Source organism: Glycine soja, chromosome 4, assembly GCF_004193775.1.
Source record: "Glycine soja cultivar W05 chromosome 4, ASM419377v2, whole genome shotgun sequence".
NCBI classification, from domain to species: Eukaryota; Viridiplantae; Streptophyta; class Magnoliopsida; order Fabales; family Fabaceae; genus Glycine; species Glycine soja.
Window position 1 is genome coordinate 6,335,810 of NC_041005.1, and position 25,171 is coordinate 6,360,980.

The 25,171-nt window shown below is 30.7% G+C and overlaps 2 protein-coding genes across 2 annotated transcripts; both read right to left on the minus strand.

Moving 5' to 3' along the window:
• Window positions 1-4,237: 4,237 nt before the first annotated feature.
• LOC114409049 (probable WRKY transcription factor 17) lies at window positions 4,238-6,288 on the minus strand. The gene is made up of 3 exons (XM_028372336.1): window positions 5,268-6,288; window positions 4,690-4,815; window positions 4,238-4,607 (listed from the first exon to the last, which is right to left on the minus strand). Exons 1-3 carry the CDS (start codon window positions 5,882-5,884, stop codon window positions 4,430-4,432), a joined length of 921 nt encoding a protein of 306 aa, XP_028228137.1. The 5' UTR covers window positions 5,885-6,288; the 3' UTR covers window positions 4,238-4,429.
• Window positions 6,289-20,925: 14,637 nt separating this feature from the next.
• Window positions 20,926-22,414, minus strand: LOC114409050 (probable sarcosine oxidase). The gene has a single exon (XM_028372337.1). The coding sequence runs from the start codon at window positions 22,274-22,276 to the stop codon at window positions 21,089-21,091; it is 1,188 nt and encodes a 395-aa protein (XP_028228138.1). The 5' UTR covers window positions 22,277-22,414; the 3' UTR covers window positions 20,926-21,088.
• Between the last annotated feature and the right edge of the window lie 2,757 nt (window positions 22,415-25,171).

Below are 25,171 nucleotides of genomic sequence, written 5' to 3' on the forward strand. Positions count from 1 at the left end.
CTCCCTCCCTTCCTCTGGGTACCAGATTCTGGAAATCTGATCACAACTACTTTTCCATGCTTTCCGTTCTTTAAATGATCTTTTTCCTTTTCCTTAATTTGCACAATTGTTCAACACCCTCATCGATCCAATTACCAAAGTGATTGAAAAAACCTTTAAACAGTGGCAACGAATATCGTAGATCAAATAATCCAAAGTTGTGGATGGAAATTGAAAAAGGGAATAAGAGATAAAGTGATAAACTGCATTGAATAATTATGTCACGACTAGAAAGCAATATTAGAATTACATTTGTTCTCTTCAAAGATGGTCACGGTGCAATCTGAATATGCGTAATCACAAAAACCTATTTTGACTTCCCCCTTTCCGCGTTTTACTTTTAATTATTGTTTAAATAAAACACATTGATCAATTCATGTTCCCACACTTCGTCCATGAAGGTTTGAAGGCATAATAGTTTCCAACAGCCCTCTCACCTGGCCAACCAATGTTTACAAAATCACCATTGGTAAAAGGGGAGTTTATTTATTTCTAGAACACGGGGTATTTCGGTAAAATAAAATTGCAAAAGAGAGTGTATTAGTAATAAGGGTAGTGGAGATAGCAATTACCATATTTAGGAGCACAAGTATTAAGGTATTTAATCAAGACTTTTAAATGATATAAATAACTATTGTGGTATTCAATTTGAATTATTGAGATTTTTTAAGGAATACAATAAAATCTAATTGTATTCAATTAAAAAAATTTACAACTTAAAAAAAAGTCATTTAGTATTAAAAAATACAAAGACTTCAATGAATTTTTTTTAGTATGAATTTCATGTGACTTTTCAATAAAAAATATATATCAAACAATCCAACAAAAAACCTTGAGATTTTTTTAGATTTTTTTTCTTTTTCTCATTACTTATATTTCCTTCTCTCTTTTTTGAATATAATATAGGCATTCATATATAACACTTTATAACTTTCAATACATTGACAATCTTCATTTTCAATAACGACATATTCATTTACCAGTGTCATGTACAACTTGCTTCTCCTTTCTCTTGCTTCTTCATAACAACTTTTTATTATTAAAATATAAATAGAATCATTTGTTATATCTTATGGGCACATAGACATTTCGGCCCAAGAAAATTCTCTCTTTTTGTATTTTTGGTTTTTTTAATGACATTTCTTGTAGCTTATTCAAAATTTCATTATTAATACAAATATAATTATTCTCAGCAATATACTTAAATGAGAATTTGTTTCAATATTAGGAAAATCTGCAAACTTAGATACATTTTCTAACATGCAACGTGTTAGGAGATTTGGTTGATGAGAAACAATATGATTTTGAACAATGGTAGGCTGAACTATTTGAAACTCATCTCATCTATTAAAACTTGTTTATGGAAGTGGTTATTATATAAAGTCAGGATTCAACTATGAACCTTTTATTCCTCAAGGTACACCTGACTTAAAGCGTGTCTTCCCTTATGACTTGTGGATGTTGTTTTTTGTTTTGATAACCAATATTATATTTTTTTTCCTTTAAAAAAGCAATCATTTGCTATGGAAAAAAAAACTTGCAATAACAAAAACCTAATTTGCTACTTCAATTGTTAATTGAATATGATTTATCATGTTCAAAAGTTGAATCCAATAGAATACAAAAAAAAAAATCACCTGACTCATTTATTTTTTCATGAAAAAATTAAGGGCACGGAAGGTTCGTTGGATTTTTATGAGTGAAAGAAGATTTTATAGATTATCAATTTTTTCTATAGATTTTTATAATTTTGAATGTTCTACAAAATTCATAAAATCCTTTAAAATCTTGTAAATCTATAAGGTCCTTCTAAATCTTATGAATTTATGTTTTAAAATCTAAACTACAAAATTTAAATCATAAAAGTTTTTCAAACAAATCTTAAAAATCATTACATTGTTACTAAATCTTTTAAAATTCATAATATATTTTTTTATGCTAAAAAAACTTTTAAAATCTTAATTTAATCCACTCAATAAATGGCTTCGTCTATATTTTAGAGCTCTGATTTACACTAAAAAAATATCATTTTGTTTTAGCTTGAATGATAATATTTTAATTATATGTTAAAACACTTTATTGATATTTATTATTTTTTCTATTTCTTTATTTTTATTATAAGATATTACCAATCATGCATACACTTTCTTTCTCCCTCTCTCTAAGTGTTAAGTAGCATTTGGTGTACATAAATTATTTTCCCATTTGGTGACAAGAAAATTAATCAGTTAATAACAGTTAATTTAATAAATGAAGAGAAATGAAAAATAGAAGTTAATTTTTACAGTGTCCAACTATAATATACTGTAAAATCATATACATCATGAGTCTGAAAATTAAAGAGCTAAAAATGATCTCTCTTAGCATAACATGATTTATCTGCATGGGAACATTTTTTTTTACAAAAAGAACTTTATTTTTAATGGTAACATTAACCATGGATTAAGCAAGTCTTCAAAGTCCTCGATAAACAGATTAAATATGTTTCAGAATATGGTGCGTGGACAATAATTGAATAAATAGTCAATATATCATAAATCTACGGAAGGAATAAGTGGGTTTCAATAACCTGGTACTGGAGAACAAGCTGGTCTGATATGGTTGGTTCGTGAATTAACATGATGGAAACATATAAATAGCCATAGATTGACTAAACTCCATTTTGAAATTTTGACACGCTTGTAGGTCAAGAATATCAGGTGGAATTTTATAAAACGTTCAGCGCACGTTTAAGTCATCTTTATTTAGTAGCTAGTGCTCGTGGAATATCGTGGATGAAGATTTGTCAACTAGTTTTGAAAATGGAGTAATAGCTGGCTTGTTTTGCTTAACCTATTTATTGAGTGCTTCAGCCTTCAAGGGTGAGAAATATTGAAGTCAGCGGCATATATTGAGATAGATTTCAGTTTACGCAAATTCAATTGCGTGAAACAAAAGGAGAAAGAAGAATTTAAATTTGTATGCAATTATTTTTTCATTTAACTACTTTTCCCTAAGTATTTTATTTAACGTAGAAGGTGGATAAAGACTTAAAGTCTTTGGAAAAAATCAGGGAAACGTCGAGACCAAAGGAAAACTCACGATTCATTTTTTACAACTTGAGAAAGGGAATAATTTCAGCGAATGCATTTAAATTCTATATGCTCTCGGTAAAAATAAAAATAAAAAATCCATATAATCTATCTCAAAGTGAAAACTTTGAATTTTTTCAATGATCCACGAGAAGGGTAAAGGCACAAATGCTCTAAGTTGCTCCATAAACCCGTTTCAAATTCTTTAAAATTCCTTCTTGACAATATATATATGTGGGAGACATAAAGGGAGACATGAGAAGTCACCCGAAAGGAATATAAGCAACAACGTAAACTAAAGATGATTACACAAGGGTAAGTATCACGAAAGGAATATTAAAGGAATGCGTTTATAAGAATTTATTTATAATTTAATTAAACTTATTTTATAACATTAATATTTGTGTAAGTGTTTGAAAAAAGTTTATAAATATAGTTTATAATATTTATAAGTTGTTTTTATTTATTTTAATAATCTCTTTAAAATACTTTATAAATATAGTTTAATTAGATCTCTTCGATTATATAAATATTTTGTACATAAGTGTTTATAAGATAAGCTTTTATGCAATGAATGTTTAATTAAGATGTTTAATCAAAAGGCACCATAAACTATTGGTGTAATAAATTTTTATGTAAATAAGATTGAGTTAGTGAAAATATTTCTCACACCAAATAACTCTGCACAATCTAAGAATATCAAGAACACATTAGAACTCAACCATAGCGTAGCATAATTGATAAAGAAAGTCCCTTAAACATTTAATCAGGCTTATTACCTCTAATCCATCTTCGTTTTTGACAGTGTAATATAGCAGGTTTACCAAAAAAAAAAGAACTCAAAGTAGTTTTTGAATTTGATTTGCAATATACATTAACTTGACGAAATTAAACGCTTGTGTGCGCAATTATCTGGATCGCAAAGAACAGAATCGAGTTGAAACGTCATTTCATTTTTTCCATTACGAGGCATCAACTTGGATAGGGACCCTTTACCATTCCCACTATACAAAACAAACTACCTACCATTTCTAATTGCGCGACCCTATATCACACTTGGCTCCAATCACAAAATTTCATCATCAATGACCCAAACTACTTTCAAAATCTTGAATAAAATAATCAGGTAAGAAGACTTTTGTGGGAGAAGATTAAGATACCCTGTAATAATATAATAACAGCACAATAATATTTTCTTTCAATAAGGTCAGATTTACATTGCAACCACCACCTTAATTCAATTTTCCTATTCACCTCTTTTTTTTTTCCTACTACAAAAAAAAAGCCCCCCAACAGTTCCCCTTTCTTTAATTCCACACTCACGTTGACTCGAATACCAAACCCACTCCCCCGGAAATGTTCTCCTGCATCGCGGTCTGAATCGAGTGTCGGTGCTCCCCCTCGTACGTTACAATCAACATCGTCGGATCGTCCGAAGCACGCTCCACGTGTTTCCTCGCCGGGCACCCTCTCACGGTACTGCACTTGTAATACCCCCTGAGAACACAAAACAAATCAACGTCAGTTAACACACCTTTGACCAAAGCCAACACCAAATCAACGGCCACAAACCACTCACCTCGGGTACGGTGATCCCTTGATCGGCTTCTGTCCGTACTTCCTCCACGAGTACTCATCCGGCGGAATATCGGCGACCTTCGAACTAATCGCCGGAACTCTAACCGTTTTCTTCACACGATTCTTCCTGAAAAAACAAAATAAAATTTAAAACAGTACGATGCGCCGCTGTTGCTAACATGCGCTGAGTGATGTAGTCAACAGTCAAAGGGTTATAATAAAGTAAAGGTGATTCGTAACAGCGAAAACGGATAACAACATTATTAACGTGGGAGAGTGGGGATTGGGGACAGGTTGAGTTTGGGAAGTTCCATTTTGTTGTCTTTATTGTGAGACATGGTTTCTAAAAAATCGTGGATTGACAAACGCGGCACAGGACAGAAAATGTCAGAAAAAAAAAAAAAAACTTGTTTGCTGTCACTATCACGCGTGCTTTGTTACTGTGTTCATTGAATGCCTTTAACTGCACCGCTACCAAAAATCGTTGACTCTCGATCGCAGACTCGGACCGAGTCAATTGTTTCTAGGGTTTCGATTAGGGGAAATTATTATAATAGGGTGAGACACGGGTGAACTTACCTTCTCTTGATGCAGTGGCACTTGCTGGAGCCGGAGAGTTTCCCGGAGATGTCGTCGGAGTGCTCGCGGTGGTCGTGGCACCTCTTCTTGATCGGAGCAAACGAGAGAGGAGGTTTTCCGGCGGAGACTGGCGGAGGAGTGAGGAAGAGGGAGGATCCTAGTTTGCCATTGGAGACGCTACCGTCGCCGGTGATAGCGGAGGACATGAAGGAGGAGTTGGAGGAGACGCTGAAGGTTTCTTTAGAGAACTCGAGGTCCATGGATTTGGCGTTGGTGGTGTTGAACATGTTAGGTTTTGAGAAATCGAGGGTTAGACTCTGTGACTGCGAAGGGGCGAAGGTGACCGGGTTAGCCGGTGGAGGGGATGGGGCGAGAGAGTTGGAAGTGGAAGGGAGGGGTGCGCGGCGGAAACGGGCATGGCCGGTGCGGCGGTTGAGAAGGGAGATGAGTTTTTTGAAGTTGGAAACGGTGGCGTCGGTGTGGTGAGTGCGGAGGTGGGAAGGTTGATGGGAGAGGAGACGGAGGAGGTGTTCCATGCCCTTGAGGCCTTCGGCGGCTGCTTCTTCAATTGCCTTCTGTTCGCCCATTTGGGGGAACCCCATCAGCTCCACTGCCATTTTCTCACCGATTCGATAGACAAACAATCAATGATTTGGGTATGAGTCAGAATGCCATGGGAAGAGAAAGAGAAGATGTGGCTATGTGTTTGTTGCGTTAAGAAAGTTTAAAAAACAAAGTAAGAATAAAAGAGTAGAGAAGATGGAGGGGGAGGGTAATATATATTGGGGAGAAAGGTTTTAGGTATCTAATAATTTTTTTCTTTTAATAAAATACTGATAGTATTTATTTTTATTTTTAAAATGAGAAAGTAGGAGTTTGGTTTTATCATTTTTTTTCTAAAAAATATCCCTAAGTAAAATAAGATAAAATCTCAAGTTTAATATATGATAAGTTCAGACTATAACTTTTCTCATTAGTACAAGCTGTCAAGGTTTATTACAATTTAATAAGATAAATTCATACGTTTTATTACAAGGCAGTGGCTACTATACAAGCGTAAGAAGCATCATTATATTTCCATATTAGATTGGTACTTAAATCCGGTTATGTGCATGACTTTTTGTCTTTGAAAACCTTCTATATAAGTAGACTTTTGTGCTCGGAGAAGGAGAATTGTGATAGTTTTTTCTTTTTTATTAACTTTTTGAAATACATCTAACTTAGATGGTTAGATCTTTTGTATATGTACACCTTGTACATGTAGCTTTTGTTACAATCATATATATATATATATATATATAATACAACTTTGCCTTTTTAAAAAAATAAAATATATATACGGGTTGATTTTCTCATTCACCGAAATTGAAGGTTGAATAAGGTATATGGGTTACGTTGTCATTTCATGCATTTAGGGGATTGAATATTTGAATATGTTTTCCTCCGGATTGAAAAGGATCGATGTTGGAAACTTGGACTTGGTAAATAACTATTAAATTACAACACGTCGACCATTTTGAATTAAGTTATTAGCATTTCAACAGCATGCAATTTGAATGTCAAACTAACATTTTCTGTTTCTCTATTTTGTTTGGATTTTACTTGTTTGGTTAATGTTATGCAAAATTAAAAAAAATTAAGTTTAACAAAATATCCATATATCACGTCAACCTTTTGAAATTCCCATTCTTTTTAGAGACGGAATACCCATGTTAATGAGATGAATATGAATAGGATTCGGATAGAATATCAAAGTTTCCAATCTTATATTTGAATTTGACAAAAAAAAAACTCATACTTAATTTTACAGTCATAAAATAATTTTAAGTAATCATACATAAATATCCTAACATTACAAACACTCTATTAACATCTAAAAATTCTTTTTATCTCTAAATCATTAGTGTTGGCTAATCGTGAAGGTTAAAATAGATGCATGAAAACTTAAGTTTGACCATTATTATCGTATATACTTAAAATTTCTCTTTATTTCTTTGCATCACATTAAATGTGAAATGACTTTCAATCAATTTATTTATGTTTCTTATATCTGATCAAGATTTGTTTATTTTTCCTTTTCTTGACTCTTTCCCTCCTCTTCTTTATACGACGTCTACAAGAAAAAATAATTTACGGTTCAATGATTTAGAATTGCAAAATCATTTAAATTTGACTTTTCCACAGAATCAAACAGTAATAACAACGTATATATTAGTTAAATGAATATTTTAAAATAAACCATATAGATTCTTCTCACTTAAACAGTATAAATGTATAATATATGGGTGATAGATGCTCAGTTGCACTTGTGCACAACCACTATAATATTAATTTAACAGATCAGAAGAAAAAAAAAATGAAAGAGGTGAAAATCTCGTCACTCTTTATTCTCTCGTCCACGTGCTTTTATATGATTGAAAAATAAATAAAAAGTATCATGTATACAAAATTGTTAGACGACAGGATAAGAATGTTTTCAATTAACAATTAGGCTGAAAGATTAATCTTTTGTTCTCATCTTGAAAATCAGAATAAGAATAATCTCAAATTATAGAACATGGATATCTACGCTGATCAATTTCAAAACGGCTTTAAAGAGTTTTACAAATCGTAAAAAAAATACTGAATAATTGATATATTTGTTTCTATATAAATAATGTCATCATATAAAACAAAAACTTCCATTAGCTAAATATTTTCTTAATAAATGCTTATGCCAAAAGGAATAAAGAATAGTCAGCAAAAGAAAAAATGTTTGACTTTAGATTATAGTGCATCTGTGCATGTATATAATTCAAGCATGCTAACTGGATTGTTCTCGTAAAAAGAATATTAGCTTGTTCATTTAATTCTTAGGTTTTCTTCGAATACAAGAGTACAAGACTTTTTAATGTACACAATTTCATTATTTTTTATGTAACACATTACTTTTTTAACCTTAATCGTTTCATTATACAATTACTTAGAGAAATCATTCTTATAGCTTGTTAAATTTTGCATTTAAAAGCTCCAAGTTTTTTTGACAAAAAAAAAAAAAGATTCTCTTATAATTTTTTTCCAAATTATGGTTGAGGCTCGCCCAAACCTAAAAACCAGCCTTACTATAATAGAAGTGACATATTAATATTATCTTTGCCCGATAATATGTTTGACTTTAAACCTGTGAACTATCTAGGCAGGAGAAGAAATCTGCAAATCTCTTGAATATGCTCTTATGATCTGTATGTTATAAAGTACATTGTATTTTATTGGTTCCACTTATTTCAAATCTAAATTTATTAATCGACGTGATTTATCTCTCCGCTGAAGTCCACTGCCATTAATTGTTATGGAATACGCCACGCGTTATTCGGATATTCGTCAAACAAAAAAATCAGTTCTTTTTAATTCCACTCCACACACAAAATAAAAATAAAAATAATACAAAAAAAGGAAAATGAGATAGGGTTTGATAGGTTATTTAGTTATTTCACGACGCTAAACAACATTCTAGAAGGATATGTGTGAGGATTTGATCCCTAGTTAATAAAGAATTATCACATTCTCTCTAGTGTTCGATAGGACCCCTTATATTTTAATGCCATTTCTTCGTTATCCTATGACGTTTTAAATATTATTAAAAACCTCATCAGAATCTCAAGCACAAAGTCTAACTTATAGTTGTTATTTATTTATTTATTTTACTAATCAACAGGGAATCCCATTGTGTTGATGTTTTGTCCACCGTCAACATAAAAGTATATCTTATTGCATTAAGAGATTATTCTCAGAGCTTGACCTAAATGATTCTTAATTAAATAACGAGGAATACGATCTGTTGTGCACTAAGGAAATAGTTATCGGACTTTCTGCAATATGCAAGTTGCAACTCCATAATAAAGATTCCCACATCCATTATTTTAAAACCATTATGGTGAACTCTTGCGTGAATACAGCTTTTAAGATAAGCAAATGGAAGTTGGTTAATTTAATAGTAGTTAATTTATTTGTTTATTATTACTAATGACTTGAATCGCCTTTCAAGGGGCTATATATGTAAGTCAGCTTCAATTTGGTTTGGCCTACAAAATTAATTAAATATTTTTTTGAGACATGTTTAGGCTTTTTAACAATTTTAGTTATATATTGGGACCTAATTGATTGTGGAAGGCCATTAGATGCCTTGAGTGTTCCTTTGTTTTAAGCTTCGGGGTAGAATTCGATCTCCTCGCCATGCATGTTTGGCTGGTGGGAATCAATAATATTGGCGTTGTCGTTTTTTCTTTATTGTTTATGCAAAAAATTGAGCAAACACAACTTTTTAGTCATAAAATAGAATTTGTCCTCGCGCTCTAAATGATTTTATTTTTCTAAAAAAAAAAGCATACCAGAAAATTTCTAACACAATTATTGAACTCGATAAATTTTAACAGTAAAGAACTATCATGCTCAATTGTTCATATATCGAAAAATTGCATAACGACTTTATTCAATACTTTTATATCATATCACAGTTTATTATGATTTCTACAAATCCATATTAGGGCTTTTTGAGATTTTCCTTTTTATGGAGCAAATAAAGAAATGATAACCTATTATTATTTAGTGTTTCATTTCACATTCAACCTCCAAATTTAGGGTTAGGGATTAAAATTACCGGATTTTAAAAAAATAAATAATGAATTAAATTATAAAAGGATCAAATTTAAAATCTGAGACAAATAAGGAGATTAAATTTACAATTAAACCTAATAAAAAGATTTCTGCTGATTTTAAATTTGATGTTTTAATTAAACAAACTTTTTAAAAAGTTCATAATCTAACTTGTTAATAATAAGCCTAGAACTCAGTAAAAAAATTAGAATAATCATTTTATATGTTTTTCTAATATATTTATATGTATTTTAAAATGCTTATATAAATAGATTTTAAAATATATACATAATAATATATGTAATGTATTATATATGATATGATTTATAAAATATATTTAAGAAATAAAAAACTAAAAAAAAGTTACAGAATAAAAAAGGGTGGATCACGTTGCCACCTAAAAACAAGAGTTTTAGTTTAAAAAAAAGTTCAAATGGATGGGATGGACTCTTTCAGCTTTACTTTAAAAAATTTAAATATATTTAAAATACATATAATATAATAATAAAAAATAAAAAAAAATACATATAAAGTATATATATATAAAAAATCCTTTAGTTAGTTGTAAACAATAAATAACAAAAGTATTGAATTGTTTTTACTATGTAAATATTCAATATATGCACATGATCAAATCGTTATTTAAGGAAATGAATTATATTAATTTTAATAAATGATAATATTTTTTATATTTTATTATCTGTCAATTTTTTATTGGTTATGAGATGTTAAGTTTGTGTTTATCCAAAAATATCTTTGTTATACAAGTCATAATTGGACCAATCCAATTGGCTTTGAGGGGGGCGGAGGGTGTTGGAAAAGTATAAGGTCCAACTTCAAACAAATAAAAATAAGTGTATATAAGTAATTAAGTATAGAAAGGTTAAGTCCAATTGGTTCAAATATTTTAAATAATACACGTCCTCTTATGTTCAACCCCAGTTAACACTCTCTTATTGAGCCACTGAAGTGAATTAAAACAGTGATAGAAATACATTCTTGATGTTCCAATTTAGTTTTTTTTTTTTTTTGGAAAAGATTTGTTGAAAAGAGTAAAAACTAAAAACTAGTCTAATGATCTTTTTGGTTGAAAATATCGGGTGGTGAGCGTTTAATATATATATAATATTGCCATCAGCCTTTAATATTTAGTTTTTAACATCTAGGCACGCTGTTTTGAAATAAGGAAAGTTGAAACCGAAACCCTGAGCAACTAAACTAAAATTAAGGAACAATGAGTGTCAAAAACACAAACAACGGAATAAAAATAATCTATTTTATATTTAAATTATATTGAATTAAACAACATACTAAATATATACATGTTGATGAGTTTTTGAAGTAATAAAATTTTTCTTCAGTATTAAAGAAGACTATGCATGTATCTACACCAAAACGAACCTCTATTCGTCAACAACAACTTTGATAGATGAAATAATAAGCTTAAAATATTAGAGCTCTAAGAGAATTAGAAGATAAGTGATTTTTGTCTTTTACAACGTGCAGCACTATCTTTTAAGTCATCTTAAAATATTATTTCTTGTTATTGTTTGTTGATCCTTTAGGAATTCCAAATTGAAACAATAATTGACAAAGTCTAATTTGTATGGAAGAGTTTTTTCAAATCCAATTTCAAATATTTTAAATTATCTATATTATTTATTTTTGAGTGCTAGCAAAAAATATAATAATATTTCACTTAGGAAATTAATTAATCATTTGATCATATTAATATATTAATCAAGATTAGAACACTTATTTGTGTGTTATCCCGTATGTTTAATACTAAGCCGATAATATATGAATCAAGTTAATATATTAATTAAGGTAGACGTCTAGCAACACTCCTTAATCTCTGAATAACATAAAGTAACATTTTTTACCTTTAAGAACTCATAGAAGAATGATGTAATATTTCTTTTCATCATTTACAATTCAAAGTTAACTCTAGAGTATAGTATTACTATCAAACTCTAATAAGTTAAGACATTATATAATTTAAGAAACTCTTTTCTTTTTTCATTTTTGTTGCCTTGATCAATGTTTTAATTCTATCATAGAGCTCAAACTCATTACCTAAAATTGATGAATTTATTCTTTATTAATGATTAATACCACAAGTATTTAATCATATCTAATATTCATTCAATTAGTGTCCTAAGATATTAGGTGTTCGAAATTGAAATATAACAAATAACTTTAACTACTATGATAATATTTTATATTTCTTATTGAGAATTTCCTATTGACATATTAAGATAATATTCACTATTAGGATTTCTCAATTTAGTCGGTTCAATGATGACATCCACATATATCATCTCTACATGCAATTTAATAAATGAGATTTATTAATCTTTATCCAATAAAAATCATTACATATATATTGATTTATCCGAATAATTCTGTGCAACAGGCCTTGTGCAACAGAGATATACTGCAACGGCCCATTAGGTTGCATATTATAGGAAACTGCTTGGGGCTCCCAGCATTTTTGTTGGGGCACCCACAGTTTTCATAAATTCTGAAAATATCCTTATGGATATTTTCAGATATAAATTATAGCAGTAGTTTTTCATTTCTGCAGCGCTATTTTTTTTCGCAAAATTTTGGTCTTATAGTGTAAGTTGTTTCCGCTAAGGTAATTTTCGAAGCGTATTTAATCTCCAGTGGTGTACGAGTGTTGTTCAGGAGTATATGATCAAGTTTGGTCGATTTTCATCGCTGGAGAAGAAGAGGTACGTGAAAAAAAAATTTAAGAACTTATGGATTGACAATTCATATTCATACGGATTGTCAATCCGTATGGTTCACACGAATTGTTAATCCGTATGAACCATACGGATTGACAATTCGTAGATTTCTAATTTTTAAAAAATTATGAATAAAATTATATGAATTATAATTTTAGCAACTTTAAAAATAATTTGTTTGTAATAATTTTAGCAATTGTGTGAATTTTTTTAAATAATTTTAGCAATTTTAAAATATTGATTTTGTGATATTATTTTATAGTGGTATAAAAAAAGTATTTAGTAATTAGATTGTTAAAAAAAATTATAATATATATAAACTTTTAAAAAATTATTAAAACTAACATTAAATTGCTTAAAAATTAATTTAGTGATTAATTGAAAATAATTTAATTCATAAACATGGTCAAATGAATTACTAAAAGATATTGTTTGTCGCATAATGTTACTTCAATATTACAAAAAAATTATGATCAACACATACTAAAATAACTATTATATAAGAAACTGGTAACTAACAAAGGGATAATATTAGACAAATTGTTTGTAGTAAAAACATAGTTAAGGAATTCATAATAATTAAAAGGAATAATGTTTCAAGTCCTAATAATGTTGAGTTTAATTCATAAGCATGACCAAAATAAAACATGGTTAACTGTTAGATCAAGGAATTCAAAGACAATTTCCATGCCAGCTTTGAAGGATTGAGTTTCACAAAAGTATTTCCATTCAACTCCAATTTTAGTTGTTTTTCTCCGGTGATTGAACACAATCCGACATTCTGCAATGTCCTCCAAATTCAAATTAGTTTAGCCTTTGTCTTTAAGAAAAATAATGCATGGTGCTTAGAACATCCTTATATTAAGAATAATATTATGTCAGCAATTTGTGAAATTTATAACTTGCAAGATAAAGAATTGCTAGTAACTAAATTGGAAACTTGCTTACCAGGTTGCTATGGGTAATTTTGTGCGGAGTGAGATATACCTTGAAAGTGACAGAATTTGACACTTGATGATATAATGAGTGTCATCCTGGAAATGATTTTGGAAGGGTATTACTCCTGAATATGGTAAGAAAGAATACACTCTTACCATAATGAGTTAACGACACTTAATGATCTCCGATCAGGTGATAAAAATCTCTTAGTGTTATCCACCCTGCTACAATGGTTGGTTGTCCAAATCTTGGTTGTAGACAACGGTATGAAAATTTTCATCCTTGCCAATGAAATGCCATAAACGGTCAAGTACGTATTTCCATCTCACAACAAATGACCTACTAACTTCACCATAAATCTATATTTGAAAAAGATAAAACATTAGAATGAGACAAATAGGTTGGTTAGTTGCAAAAATTAACAGAATAATGATATGTTAATTAAATCAAAATGAAGATGAGCTGGTCCTTGACGTTAACGGTGTTTAAAATAACATTTGGTGGAACTACGACCTTCAGCATGATCTTGGCCATTTCACATTATTGTCCGTGCTCTTCATTTGTTAATTCTGACATAATTCACATTCAAGCATGATATTTAAGCAGATTATTATACAGTGATATAACAAAATTGATATTCAATTAGCAATCATGATGAACGCCAATTCATTCTTAGCAATTGGCATAATTATTAATCTATTAACTTGACATATATTCGAAAGAAAAATGATTTCAAATAAAACTGTTAAGTAACAGAAACATAAGCTGAAACAGACATATAGATGTTGTTCCAAAGCATATAGTTACTGTAAACTGACACAAGTACATTCATTAAACAATTTTAAGCATTGGGAGAACATGACCAAAATTAGTCATCAGAATTACATAATTTTTTTCATCATTAATGTCAAAGTAGATGAATGGAAAATAAGCTCCTTTACATAGCGTAGTATAAAGCTCTACTTAAAACCATTAAGAATTGAGTTTCAAGCCTTCATGACAAAAATTTTAAGATATGTGACTAACATAAAAGAGCAAATAGTCCAGAACAAGTGGCATATTCTTAATGAGACGATGAGTCAGGCAATATCATATTACTACTCGTCAGGGTATTTGACAACAATTGACCAAACATAATGTCCTACTGCTAAAGTTAACTAACTACAGATATGTCACATGTGTGAATAAACATATCACGTATGTGTGTGTGTGTATATATATATATATATATATATATATATATATATATATATATATATATATATATATATACTCGTGTGAATGGTACTAATATTTTGACACAAATTTCAGCCTCTGATGTAAACATAGAGACAATAATATGAAAGGTAAACATTCTTACTAGGCAGAGTCGCAAGAACCATTTTCAGTTCCTCGTTGAGGGTGCTTAACCATGATGGCGGTGGAGCAGAGCCTGAATGTCCTGCTTCTTGCTTCATCAATTATGAAATATATTTTAAATTTTGGTCAACAATCTGTATGGTGTCTACACTAAAATTTTTGAACCAATTAACTAATTTTTTTTACAAAATAACCAATACTAAAAAAATTATAAAAAATAACTAACAAAATTTTTACAAAACATAATTACACAAAAAAAATTTAAAAAATATTTTTGGAGCTTATTATTTTCAATTAAAGATAAATTTTAAAAAAACCATACAAATCATTGATCCGTATGAACCATACAGATCAGCGATCCATATGGTGTCTACAATAATTTTTTTTATAAAATAACCAACACTAAAAAATTATAAAAAATAACTAACAAAAATTTTACGAAACATAATGACACAAAAAAAAATGAAAAAAATAATTTTGAGTTTATTGTGTTCAATTTATAAAAAAAACCATATGGATCAACAATCTGTATAGTATCTACACTAAAAAAATTTGCAAAATAACTAAAATAGTTTTTTACAAAATAACAACAAAAAATTATAAAAAATAACTAAACAAAAATTTTATGAAGCATAACAACACAAAAAAAATTTAAAAATATTTTCAAGTTTATTATTTTCAATTAGAAAAATTAGAAAAAAAAATACCTTACGAATTAGTAATCCGTATAAGCCATACGGATCAGTAATCCGTATGGGTCATACGAATTACCAATCCGTATGGAGTTTTTCCCACAAAACTCCAGTTTTTCGATAGCGCTTTGTACAAACAACAACAACAAACAACACCAAACACAATCATTTAACAACATCCACAATAACCACTTGAGAGGGAACCAACCACTTACCTCGAAGAAGATGACCCACCAAGAAGACGAAATGGAAAGAGGAAGAAGTGATGTCGGGACTAAGATGAAGACGAAAGAAGAAGGAGCGGTGCCGGAGAAAAATTAATAGTGACTCGTACGGACGAGTCACTTTAACTTTTTGTATCAAAATGATGAAGGAAATTTTAGTCCTTTCACCAACATTTCTGGGTGTCCCAACAAAAATGTTGGGTGTCCAAAGCAACACTCCATATTATATGGTGTTAGTTCTTTTTTTCTTGACACAAAAGAGGCTTTTACTTGGTGCGCGTTTGCGTTTCTTTATATTTTAATATCTTTGTCTTCTCAAGTTGTGCTATAAAGAGAAGAGAAATAAGATAAATAAAAATAAGATAAAAATAATTTTAAAAAGAGAAATAAAATAGAAATAACATTGCAACTTAACTGTCTTCAAACTCTCTCCTGTTTGAACCAAACACAGTGTTTAACTGAAATGCTTTTTTTATATATAAAATTTAAGAGTCATTAGCCCACAGCTAGGCCTCACACGACTTTGTAAGATTTTATAGTCTTGTGGTTTTGTCTCATGTGCTCTAAATTGAAGAGGATGGGCCGATTTGAATTGATAGCTCTATTTGCTCTAGATTATATATGAACATGTTTTTTTAATAAACATTTCATTAATATTTTTTTTCTATTTTTTTCTATCACATCATAATTAATATTTTTGTAGTAAAAAAACACTTCTTATATTTATATTTTTTCCCCTATTTATTTATCACTTTAGGTGTTAAGTAGTATATGAATGTCGGTTAATCATTTTTCTTTTTTTCCTCTCGATTATTTTTTTTAACCCAATATACTAATTAACACCCAGTGAAAAAATAATAAATTTCATAGAAAATGTGATTTGACATATAAAAAGAGATAAAAATAAATAAGAGATATTTTATAAGTGTTAAAAAAATATGAATGTGAATGTATCTTTTTTTTTCTGTCACTTTAGTCTCTTCTCTAATAATTCTGTTAAACTTAAAAGAATTAAACAGCAGAATATGAAAAATGTGCTTCTCTCTGTTTTCATTTAGAAACATTGAAGCCCTTATAAATAGGCAAATTACATAATTGAAAATTCTAATAGATAAGACCCATGTACTCCAAAACATGATATCAACTAACCACTAAGTCTGCTGACTATAACAGAAAAAGGAAGCTGCAATGTAGTACATGAACTAACTCTTAAACTCTAGGCCACTCACAAGTCACAACTGACTCAATTTTAAATAAATAAATTGAAAAATAATAAAGATAAACTCTGCCAACAAGTTCATCCTTTTCATCTTTGTCGTTATTAATTGATCCTGGAGCTGACACCTTTTCTAGTGTGTCGTGGTTCAGCAGAATGCTTGGTTTTTCAAGGTGTCTTTGTACTTAGGCTGGTAGGGTTGTACGCGTGACCTTTCTATTTGTTGTTTTTTGAACGGTTATTTCAAGGGTGCTTCCTAGTCTGATATGCATATAGCAACAGGATAGTTTTGTTGCATCTTAGATTTTTATTACCACTGTTTTTTGGTTTTCTTTTCGACCTTCCTTGTTGTAATGCTTGATTCTTTCTTTGTAGCAAAAAAAGGCTGTGCGAATAGCAACCCTAAATTTTTTATTTTGTACTAAAGACTAGTGTCGTGGTCCAACGCAAGATCGCCGTGCACCGGAGAACACCAGGGCCTCACAAAAGCAAAAGGAATTAAAAATAATAATTTAAATATATTTTTAGTTCCTTAAATATGAGGGCCTATGATTTTTTAGTTCCTTAAATTAAAACTTGCATTTTTTAGTAATTTAAATTTGTGAAATATTTTTTCAATATTTCATACATTAAAAAAATCACCACAAATTTTGTATTTAAATGGAAAAAATCAACTAGGAGAGACTAAAGAAACATTTGGCATAATTAGGGATTAAAAATAACTTTCAATGCATCCATTCAACTAAGGTTCATCTAGTAAAATGTATTTTTCACTTTGTATTTAAGTCATCTAAACCTTAATAATAAAAATTCAATTCTCAATGTGCATGCACCTGATCTTTTGGCTTGAAACTCTATAATTCTCACCCTCGAGCCAAAAGAGAAATATCCTCCAATTAATTTGAGAGTGAACAAACTTCCCCTCCAAGGAAGTATCTCCCAACACTTCCACAATGTTAAAAAACTTTACTTTCTTCTTCACTTTGTTATCATGGTTCCTCTTCAAGACTTGATTATCCAAATAGCAAAGGTTATCTTTATTTTTCTGTCTTTGCAACACCAAGTATCTTCCCTTGTACACTTTGCATCCCCACTTTGAACTAACATATTTGTACCCTTGTGATGTCATCTCCCCCATAGAAATCATATTGACAACAGCAGAAGGTACAAACCTCACATTTGAGAAAGTTCGAATAACACCATCATGGAGCTTCATCCTCACACTCCTTGTGCCTTCAACCTTCATTTTTCCACCATCCCTTAACTTGAAATGGTCGAATTCTCCATCAATTTTCAAAGTATCAAACATCTTTTGATCTCTGCAAATGTGTTTTGAGGCAGCAGAATTCATCACCCATCTTGTTTTATCAACCTCGACATTTGTTGCAAAAAACACATCATCTTCATCTTCCACACTTTTTACTACATTAGCTTGGGAATTGGCACCATCTTTGTTCATATCTCTTAATTTCTTCAAGTTCTCTTTCATTTGTTTGCATCTCACTTGCACATGACCATTCTCACCGCAATAGTAACATTGTATGTTGCTCATATCTCATTGTAGACGCAATTGCGATTTTGATCTTTCTCTTGGCCCATCATGTCTCCTTGAATGATTTCTCCCCTGCTCAGACTCCACCACAGCTATTGCATTGTATTCATCATCAACATTTTCAGTTATCATCATTCTCTCATTTTCTCTATCTCATTTTCTCTAAGAGCGGCAGTCACCTCATCCAAATTTAAAGTTGATCTTCCTGCAAGCAACATTTCGACAAAAGCTTTGAAGGACCTTGGTAGTGAGGCCAACAACAACAACGCATGCTCCTCATTAGAGAGTTTATTACGTGCATTCAATAGTTGACTTACTAATTGATTGAACTTGTTGATGTAGTCATGGAGATCTCCTCCCATGTCCATTTTGAGTTGATACAACTCCATCTTCAAACAGAGACGATTGGTTAGCGACTTTGATGCATAAATATTCTCGAGCTTCTCCCACAAGGCCTTCGGTGTTGTCTCCTTCAACACGTGTTTTATCTCGGGAGCAAAGGCTAACCAAATTGTGCTCACACCCCTCATTTGGATCTTAGTCCACTCAATTTCATTTATAGAAGCCAGTCTTTCATCTTCTAATGCCTGATCAAGACCTTACTGCACCAAAAGGTCTTGTATAATACTCTGTCAAATCATAAAATTTATTTTTCAGTTAAACAACAGTATCTCGAACCTTTGTGTGCTCTTGGCCATAGCTCTGATACCACTGTTGGAAAATCAACGCTCTGATACCACTGTTGGGTAATCAATGTTCCTACAAACAAAACAAAATTATCCACACCCACAAAGATCATGAGAATATACACAAAGATTAGACCATAAGAAAAATAATAACAAACATAAGAATTTAACGTGGTTCAACACCTCTTGCCTACACCCACGGAATCGACTCAAAAAGTATTTCATTATCACAAAAATGATTACAAGATTATAATTCACCCCAAATAATGTATCACTCTACAAACCTGAGTATCTCACTCAATGATTACAAGAAATGATAACACTCTAATACAAATATATTTTTCTCTCAACAAAGTGACTTTGTTTCACAATCTTTCTTCTCACACTCTCTCTCTTCATGTGTTGTGTTTCTCTACTAATTCTCTTCTCTATTTATAGTGAAGATTGTCACCAACTATAATAAATAAGCTCTCTTGGAAGTTGAAACAAAATAACTCTTCCAATATCTCTATTCAACTAAGATTCATATAATAAAATATAATATTTCACTTTACATTTAAGTCACCTAAACTTTAATGATAAAAATTTAATTCTCAATGTGCATGAAACTTATCTTTTAACTTAAAACTCTACCATTAAAATTGGAATGATCATCATTCGGCTAGAATTTTGGGAGGAACTAGCATTTTAAGTCCTTTTATATATTTGACTTTAATGGGTTCACCACTTCTTTTCACAGTCCACTGTTTCGAGTCACTCACTTGATCATCTGTTTATCCTAAGACAATAATTTGACTGACATGATTGAAGGCAAGTGGTAGGAATATTTATTTATTGTATGTTTTAATTATGGGTTGATGTGTGATCTTTGTCTTCTCATGAATTCTTGTAGGGTTTCATGTGATGGACAAGCTGTCTTGCTGCTTGGAATATTGTATTTTGCCACGTATAGTGCATGTACTTTTCTTGCTGGCGTTTTTGTAGGTCACTCTGAACTCAGAAATATGAGGTCCTACTCTCCTAGTTGGGTTGGTACGTGCTCCCTGACAAGTCGTTTTGTAATTTAAGATTTATCTACTTTAGCCACGTGTCTTCCTTCTACTGGCATGATGATCGTGTTCTGTTTATGAGGATATGCAATATAATCGTATGTAATAAAATAAAAGATCCAACATTTTAAGCCTTAGACAAACCCAATATGGCATTCCAATTTGAAGGAGATCAACCATGATCGATCGATCGGTTCCTGGAATGATAGATCAAAACTCTTAAGGAAACATATATACTTCTTCTTGTTTCAATGAGTATAAAATTCTTTTCAAAATTTTTTTTTTTTTTTAATTTCTAAATACATTAACTATTTCCCCCCCTACATATTTCTATTTAATCAATCTCTCTCAAATATTAATGAATAATAATTAAGTAAATAGTGAAATAAAAAATAATAATTTTAAGATGATAGTATAAATAATTAATATATTTAATGTGATTAATTAAATTAATTATTTTTTAAGAGATATAAATTAGTTTAAAAAAATTTATAATCAGAGATTAAAAGAGTATTGAGAAGATAAAGATATATGTTTTAATTAAAACAACGTAATATATAAATTGAGTAAGGTTATTTTATCTGCAGATATCGTGACAAGAGTTGTTTTATTCTTACATTAATAATAATAAGCAAAGCAAAAGCTGGTGGCTGGTAAACAAGAATTAGAAAAGGAAAGGGTGGAAGGAGATGCATTTATTTAAATAGAAGAAAAGAAGGCTAAATCATAGAGGTTATACGGAACCTTGCAATCCTAAAGTAACTGATATCATGGGATTTAGTTTCCCCATGGACAGCAAGGTCCGTCAATATCCTGCCAATAACCGGAGCCATCTTGAAGCCGTGACCAGAAAAGCCGGCTCCAAGAACCACATCCTTCCCAAAGTCCCCACCCAAGAAATCAATGAGGAAATCCTCATCTGGCGTCATGGAGTAGATGCAAGACTGTTTGATGACGGGCTCAGTGGATTCAACCATCCCCTTGAACGTAAACTCCACCCATTCTTTGAGTTTTTCCATCATCACCGCTGCTCCCCACGGCCTCTTATCCGGGTCGCACGGCTCCCCCCCGTGCACACCAACCTTAATCAGCCCCGGAAACTCCAACGTTGGCGTGCCGTAGACGTAAATATCTTTCTGGAAGCTCGCGAATGTCGGGAACCCGCTCCCTATCGCGAATTTCCCTTCCTGCCCCTCCTTCACCCTCCAGTAACAAACGTGCGTCTCCAGTGGCTCGATCGGCAGTTCCACCCCGCTAACGGCTTTAACTAATTTCTTCGCCCACGCCCCTACAGTTACCACGCATTTTCTACCGCGGAATTTTTCACCCCCCGCTGTGAAAACCTCGACCCCACCTGTGCCGCCCTCTTTCTTGATGTCGATGACCTTGGTGTTGTCCTTCAAGACGGCGCCGTTTTTGTAGGCTAGGGTTTGGAACATGGCCACTGCTTTTGTGGGCTTGATGACGCCTCCGTGCTCGTTGGAGAGGCCCACCCAACCCTCCGGGATGTCGATGCGGCCGGAGAATTTGTCGGCGAGCTCTTGGCGGCCGAGGAGTTTGAAGGGGATTTGGAGGTTGCGGCAGTAGTCGATGAGGGCGCGCATGGCGGGCTCGTTGTGATGGGCCATGTCCATGTGATGGGCCTTGAAGTAGATCTGGTAGCCGACTTGGGCCTGCGCCTCTTGCCAGAGGCGGTAAGAGTCCATGACTAAAGGGTAGTAGTAGTGGTGGGGATAGGTGAGGCGGATGGTGCGGGATTCGCCGTGGGAGGAGCCACAGTGGTGGAGGAAGTCGAACTGTTCCAGGAGAAGGGTTTTAAGGCCGCGTTTGGTGGCGTGGTAGGCGGTGGAGCTGCCCATGACGCCAGCTCCGATGATAATCACGTCGAACTCTGAATTGGACTCCATAAGTCACACACACTCTCAGACACTTTCACTTTCTCTGATAACAAGGTGTGATGGCGCTTCCATTGTTTAATATATAAATACAGTCAGTGTTCTCAATGAATCTCACTGTGCTTTAGCACGACATCTTTTTCGGTACATTTTCTTACACGTCATCACCTCATTTTTTATGATAAGATGTAAATAACTGTAATATTTCAGAAGTTATCTATTATAATGATCGTCTCATTTAGAGGTGGTTTTCATAATTAGTTTAAAAACAAAACTCTAAAAAAATATATACATCAAATGAAGTAATTATCATTATAATAGTTATAATAGATTGATAAAAATGAAAATAAGAAAGGAAAATTGTATTTAACTCTTATAATAAAAATTAGTTGAAATAGACACTTCATGCCTTAACTAACAATATCTTTTATCTAAAAAAAATAACAATATCTTTTATTTTTAATTTTAAAAAAAATAATTGAAAGATGGAAATAACTCATATTTGAGGAGTTATCTATTATAATAATAAATAGTTATAGATTACTCACGTCTATGTTTTTTTTTTTTTAGGTAGGTAACGCTTTGTTTATTAAGAGGATAAATAAAAAGGGTAAATAAAATTAGGTGAAGAGAAGAGAGGATAGGAAGAAGAAAAAAAAAGTAATAAATGTGATAAAAAGAGAATAAATAGATATGAAAATAATAAGATTAAAAAGTGAGTATACGTTGAATTTCTTTCAAAATGAAATATAAGAAGTTGGGTGATAGAGATCCAACCAGCTTAATATTTAAAGATATTTTAATATATTAGATGATATCGAAGAATATTTAAAAATGTTAAAGATGTCAAAAAAAGATATCTGATGATAGTTAACATATTATTTAAAAATATTGAAGATATTTAACATTTATTAGGATTTGGAGTTAACATGATTATATAAATTTGTGCTATTTTTTAATATCTTATCTTACTAAAATTTGTTTTTTCCATTGGTATGTGATCTCATATTCAATATACTTATATTTTTGTAAAAGTTCATTAATTTGTACTTATGTAAATTTATTAATTAATATTTTGTATTATTATTATGGATTTTATTAGTATTTTAATAATTTATTTATTATTAATATCATATGTTAATTAATATAAAATCATAAATTCAAATTAGTATATATTTAATGGATATTAATATATTGGAGCATTATTTAGTAATAGAAAATATGTGTAATATCTTCACACAAAAAAGTAAATGTGTAATTTCTGTCCCTTGCATTATTGTATCACATCATATGTTACGTTAATTTATTTTTCTATTCATAAGAAGTAATAAAGAGTTTAAAATAACTCATTTATGAATCATGGGTATATCACATTAGTTATCAACATCACATGAATAAATTAAATTGTTTGATAGGTGACAAAGAGACTTTGTTGTAAATAGGAGAAAAGTTGCATTGGGAGCACCTAATCCGAATAATTGTAACTTGTGGAAACCAAATTGTATTATTAATATCTTAAAATGTGGTAATAGTTACGTTAAATACATTAAAATTTAATGGACGATACATTAAATACATTATATAATTTAATGAATTATAGTACATAAAATACATCAAAATTAAATTTAATGAATGATACAATAAATACATTAAACAAATTTACAGTAATATTTCAATGAATGATACGTTAAATAAATTATTAGAGAGAGGAGAGTTTATATAAGTTTATAATAATTTTATGAATGATACAATGAAATTTCTTAAGCATTAAATATATTTTATTTAAAATTTCTTGCTTTATTTTATTATGAATATTATTGAAAAATGATAAGAGAATATAGCATTATTTTAAATATTTCCGTGTTATAGTATGCATTTTGATTAAATTGAGAACGTGCTACATTGTGTATTTTCCTTAACAAGATTCAAGATTTATCTTCTAAAATTGTTTTATTATAATTTATCAATATAATCAAAACGTCTAATAAAAATAATAATATAGATTGTTATAAAAATGTAAAATATTACTACATAATACTAAATCAATATAACTATATTAAATTGTGTTTTATTTCCAATCGATTTTAACATTAGGATTTTTTAAACTAAATTACAATAAAAATGCATATTTTTTAGTTTTTTTTTGCTATCAGTTCAATTGTTTTTTTTCCTTATGATTTAAAATGGCTGTCATAAGTCAAATCAAAAGTTTGCTTAAATTATAATAACACTGGGTCTCATTCAAACAAAGCTTTGCACAATTTCTCACATAATCCGTCCTCATATGTGACCCGCTCAGACAATGGGAAGACGGTCTTTAAAGTATTTATTAAGTATTTAACACATTTTTTTAATATAGTATTTATAATAATGAATTGAAAATTATTAAAAATAAAACAAGGATAAAAAATATGAAATCAGAAATAAAAATTCATATAAAATTATAAATTCCAATAAATCTTATTTAATACAAAAAGATATGTTTCTAAAAAATTTCTTTAACCAAACACTATTAAAAAAAACATTTTCTACGACAGCGAAATGATGTCGGTTCTCCAATAACCACCTTAGTATATTAAACGGTGGTAATTTTGTAAGTACTGAGTTTTTCAATAAAGACGATTTTGTGAAAACTGTTTTAGAAACTACCGTTCGACGACGATTTTATCAAAACTGTCTTAGACTGACTGTCATTTTAATTTAATTTTTTTACTCAAAACTCATCTCAATTGCTTTTCTGCTTGTCTCCTCCCTTTCATCTCACTTGCATTATTAGGGTTTAGTGAGACAGTAGTGGCGGGGCAGTGACAATACAATGTGGGCAAAAAATTTGCAAAGTTGAAGCGAGAACTTGCCATTTCGAGGGTTTTAGGGTTATGGTTTTCTCAAACTGCAAGAACATGGGCT